The sequence below is a fragment of the Plecotus auritus genome (assembly GCF_963455305.1).
Source record: "Plecotus auritus genome assembly, chromosome: 1".
NCBI lineage: Eukaryota > Metazoa > Chordata > Mammalia > Chiroptera > Vespertilionidae > Plecotus > Plecotus auritus.
In genome coordinates this window covers 80,769,405-80,773,535 of record NC_137770.1, presented here as the reverse complement: position 1 = coordinate 80,773,535, position 4,131 = coordinate 80,769,405, and the positions used below count along the sequence as shown (strand labels likewise).

General features: G+C 33.1%; 1 protein-coding gene across 1 annotated transcript; it reads left to right on the top strand.

Moving 5' to 3' along the window:
* Window positions 1–1,410: 1,410 nt before the first annotated feature.
* On the top strand, window positions 1,411–2,376 carry LOC308236679 (olfactory receptor 4K1; the record flags this gene model as incomplete). The annotated part of the gene is made up of 1 exon (XM_080646558.1): window positions 1,411–2,376. One exon carries the CDS (start codon window positions 1,411–1,413, stop codon window positions 2,374–2,376), a length of 966 nt encoding a protein of 321 aa, XP_080502684.1.
* Window positions 2,377–4,131: the final 1,755 nt, after the last annotated feature.

Here is a 4,131-nt window from a genome sequence, read left to right as displayed (position 1 = left end):
CCACTGCCCATGAAAATACATGATCAGACAAACCAGCATTGGCCCAAATCTTCTACATGGAGATGAGAAGCTCATGATGGACAATTGTGCTGAGGTCACTTCATACCTTATTGATGTATTTATATTCTTGAGTAACATAAGCTTCTGCATTCATTTTAAAACCAAGTATCAAAATTTAAGTGCCGAGAGGAAAGCTCTTAGAGGGTAGGATTTAGTGCTTCAACAACCAAGTTAAAATAACATAAAAACTTGTAAATAGTTTAAACATTTTAATTGGTTAAACTATGAATACCTATACACTTTTGGCTTTTAAATTTTAAATATTTATTGTGTTAGTTATATCCAAATAACCTGGTCCTAACAAACTATTGAAAAACATAGGGTGAATAACTTTAATCAGTATAAGGACAAGTAAATGATTATCATACACTGTTGGGTATACAGGGCTAAAGCCAAAAGTGTTTTCTGAAACATTGGAGGTTGTATAGAGTTCTGTTCTGGGAAGAAGTGGCCACATGGTGTCCAATGTGTTAAGCAAAGTGTCAAAAAACATTCAAGAGGCAATTTACACACTACTTAATTTTACTTTTATGAAAAGCTATTGTGTGTTTAAAACGCATCATGTAAGGGCTGTTTCTGAAAGGTGTTGCAGATTTTGATAAATCCAGGTGTGTCCGGCATGTTCAGAAAGAGACACCACTGCCCTTTCTTCCTAAGCAAATTGCTTCTATTAAGTTCTTAAAACTATCAAGCACTTTATGATTCATAATTTCGAGAACATTAATCTAGTCCACTTAGCCTTGCATTCAAACCTAATTGCATCCACAATTTGCTCCTGATCTACCATTCCCAACCTCACTGTGATTGCTCCTCAGCATGACCTCTTCTCCAGACAGGCCAATCAACTATAGTTCCCTGAGCATATCTTCCACATTTTTACCTTTGTATCTTTATTCTCCTTATTCCCCCACCAAAAATAGCCTTTCCTTCAGTTTTGGCTAGCAAATTCCATACTTTTAAAAAGTTTTAACTTAAAATAATACCTACTCCATGACACCTTACTTTACCACTTTGGCATAATTTCTTACATCTTGATAATATTTATGGTATTAACATACCACTTATATTTGCTCATTTCCAATTTTATATTTTTATTTTTAATTTTAATGTGTGCATCTTATTTTCCTAGTTATGATAGGATCCATATCTAATCCTTTTTTTCACACTATCCCTCTTTTCACAGCAGTTGGATGTTAAATATTAGTCAATTTTTTATATTACTTCATTAAATTAAATTGACTTTTAATTGAAAGCTGGTTATGTTTCTTTTGTATTTATCCCAGATATAGTCCTATCATTATGTGTTATTTCCATGATGTTTTTAAATTTAGGTAACTGTAGATTGGCGACATGGCTCACATAAATGAATCAGTGGTGTCTGAGTTTGTGCTTCTGGGACTCTCTAATTCTTGGGATCTTCAGCTTTTCTTTTTTGCCGTCTTCTTTATGGTGTATGTGACATCTGTGCTGGGCAACCTCCTGATTATTATTATCATTTCCTCTGACTCCCATTTGAATTCTCCTATGTACTTCCTGCTCAGTAACCTTTCTTTCATTGATATCTGCCAATCTAACTTTGCAACCCCCAAGATGCTTGTGGACTTTTTTGTTGAGAACAAGACTATCTCCTTCGAGGGTTGCATGGCCCAGATATTTCTTCTTCATAGTTTTGTTGGGAGTGAGATGATGTTGCTTGTCGCTATGGCATATGACAGATTTATAGCCATCTGTAAGCCCCTACGCTATAGCACAATTATGAATCGGAGACTATGTATAACCTTTGTGTTCATTTCCTGGGCTGTGGGTATTCTTCATTCTGTGAGCCACTTGGCTTTTACAGTGGGTCTGCCATTCTGTGGCCCAAATGAGGTAGACAGCTTCTTTTGTGACCTTCCCCTAGTGATAGAGCTGGCTTGCATGGATACTTATGAGATGGAAATTATGACGCTAACTAACAGTGGCCTGATATCATTGGGCTGTTTCCTGGCTTTAATTATTTCCTACGTCATCATTTTGATCACTGTCTGGCGCCGGTCCTCCAGTGGGTCATCCAAGGCACTTTCTACATTAACAGCTCACATCATAGTGGTGATTCTTTTCTTTGGGCCTTGCATCTATTTCTATATATGGCCTTTTAGCAGACTTTCTGTGGATAAGTTCCTTTCTGTGTTCTACACTGTTTGTACGCCCATGTTGAACCCCATTATCTACTCTCTGAGGAATGAAGATGTTAAATCAGCCATGCGAAGGTTGAGAAATCGTCACGTGAACTGGAAAAACTCAGAGATCACTATGAAGGCATGTAATCCTGAATGAGAATGAAGAGCCTCCACTGGATCACAGCATCATGCCAATTACTTTTGCTAATGACATGGGTTATTGAGATATAGAATTGGATTTTTGCCCTAAGTGCAATGAAATTGCATAAAATCAGTTCTTGGTTTAATAGTATTTAAAGAGAATTTAAACCAATTTTTTGTCATTCTAAAGTACAAATTCTCTTAAAATATTTAATAATTCCTTTAGATATTTTATAAAACAATTTAGAGTCTAACCTACATAAAATGCTACTTATGTTACTAAACTTGTGATTATCTTCAATTGCGGTGATATTTTGTACCTTGCAATCACAATGTTTAAGCAAATTGAGTTTCTGATATCTTCATTCAACTTACTCATAACATTTTAAAATATATTGACATAGAAGAAATATTGTATTTTACAACATAGATTTTACTTCACTGATATACATTTACTAGCTCATCTTTTCCTTTGTATTGCATATTTGGTTATTTCTAATTTGGTTGTTATACATTTGGTTATGTATATATATATATATATATGTATATATAATTTTCCCTACTACTACTCTGTTCCAATAAAACTTTTTGTTTTCTTTTAGATTGATATTCATCTGTACTCATTATAAAACTTATTCTAGATATTTGTTGCTATCAGCAGCATATATATTTTTAAAGTCTACTTATTTTAAAGTAAAATAATTTGTTAAAATAAATTCTGTTATCCATAGAAAATTGCAAATATCTTTGAAATTGATTGCAAATATGACAGGTGTTGAATAATTAAATTCAGAGAAAATGTTAATTTTATATGTTTCTAAAACATACAAATGCACAAAGTGACAAAAGATTATTTGCAACTGACGATCAGATCTGAAATCTATTTTTTTCATATTTCTTGGAAAACAGAAAGATAAAGTAAAATTCATGTACCTCTAATAAAAAGGATTTTTAAATCTATTAATAATTGTTTTATTTGCTGGTCAAAAGTTTTATGTACTTCTTTCTGGATTTACATTATGAAAAAGGCCTTGTAACAGAGAGGCTAAATGTATTCTAACAATGAAAAAGAATTGCTCAACAGAAAATAGAAAGCCTGCATTCAGTACTCTCCATTCAGTTTTTAAGTATACTATAAGACATACGTTAGTGGCTATGCACATAGGTATTAACTCTGCATGCCAAGTCTTAGTGCAAGCTGAGTTTTACATATAGACATACAGTCTGTTTGAACCAGGATACTATTCAGTTAAGTTTTCTTAGAACCTAGTCTTTTGGCCAACTTCATTTGTACAATGTCAAACATGATAATGATCTTTTAAATTTGAATAACTTTTATATATTTTTATGCAGTGCCAAAACATTTTAATTATACAATAAAAATTGAAGCAGCCATGGTATTATTGTTAGTATTTTTATTCCCTTTTAACTCTGTCCTGCTGGTAAAAATGGAGAGGTTATAGTGCCCTTGCAAAATTGAGTCATTTCTCTGCTCTGATTCTCAAAATTCCATAATGAAGGACAGGAGGAGCAGAGGAATTAGGGGAAAATGAAGGGAAGAGAGAGGAAAACAGTAGAAGAAAGAGGAGGGAAATTAGAATTTATGAGGGGCTATTTAATTCGATCAGTTATTTGTCATGCCAGAGATATTCTTCAATTTTCTAATTCTTAATTTACCATTGTTCTATTTGGGTTTTTACTGATCAGACATAGCTATAACCTATCACATTCAGTTTGGCAAAAATCCAAAAATCATAAAGTAAAAAAAGTT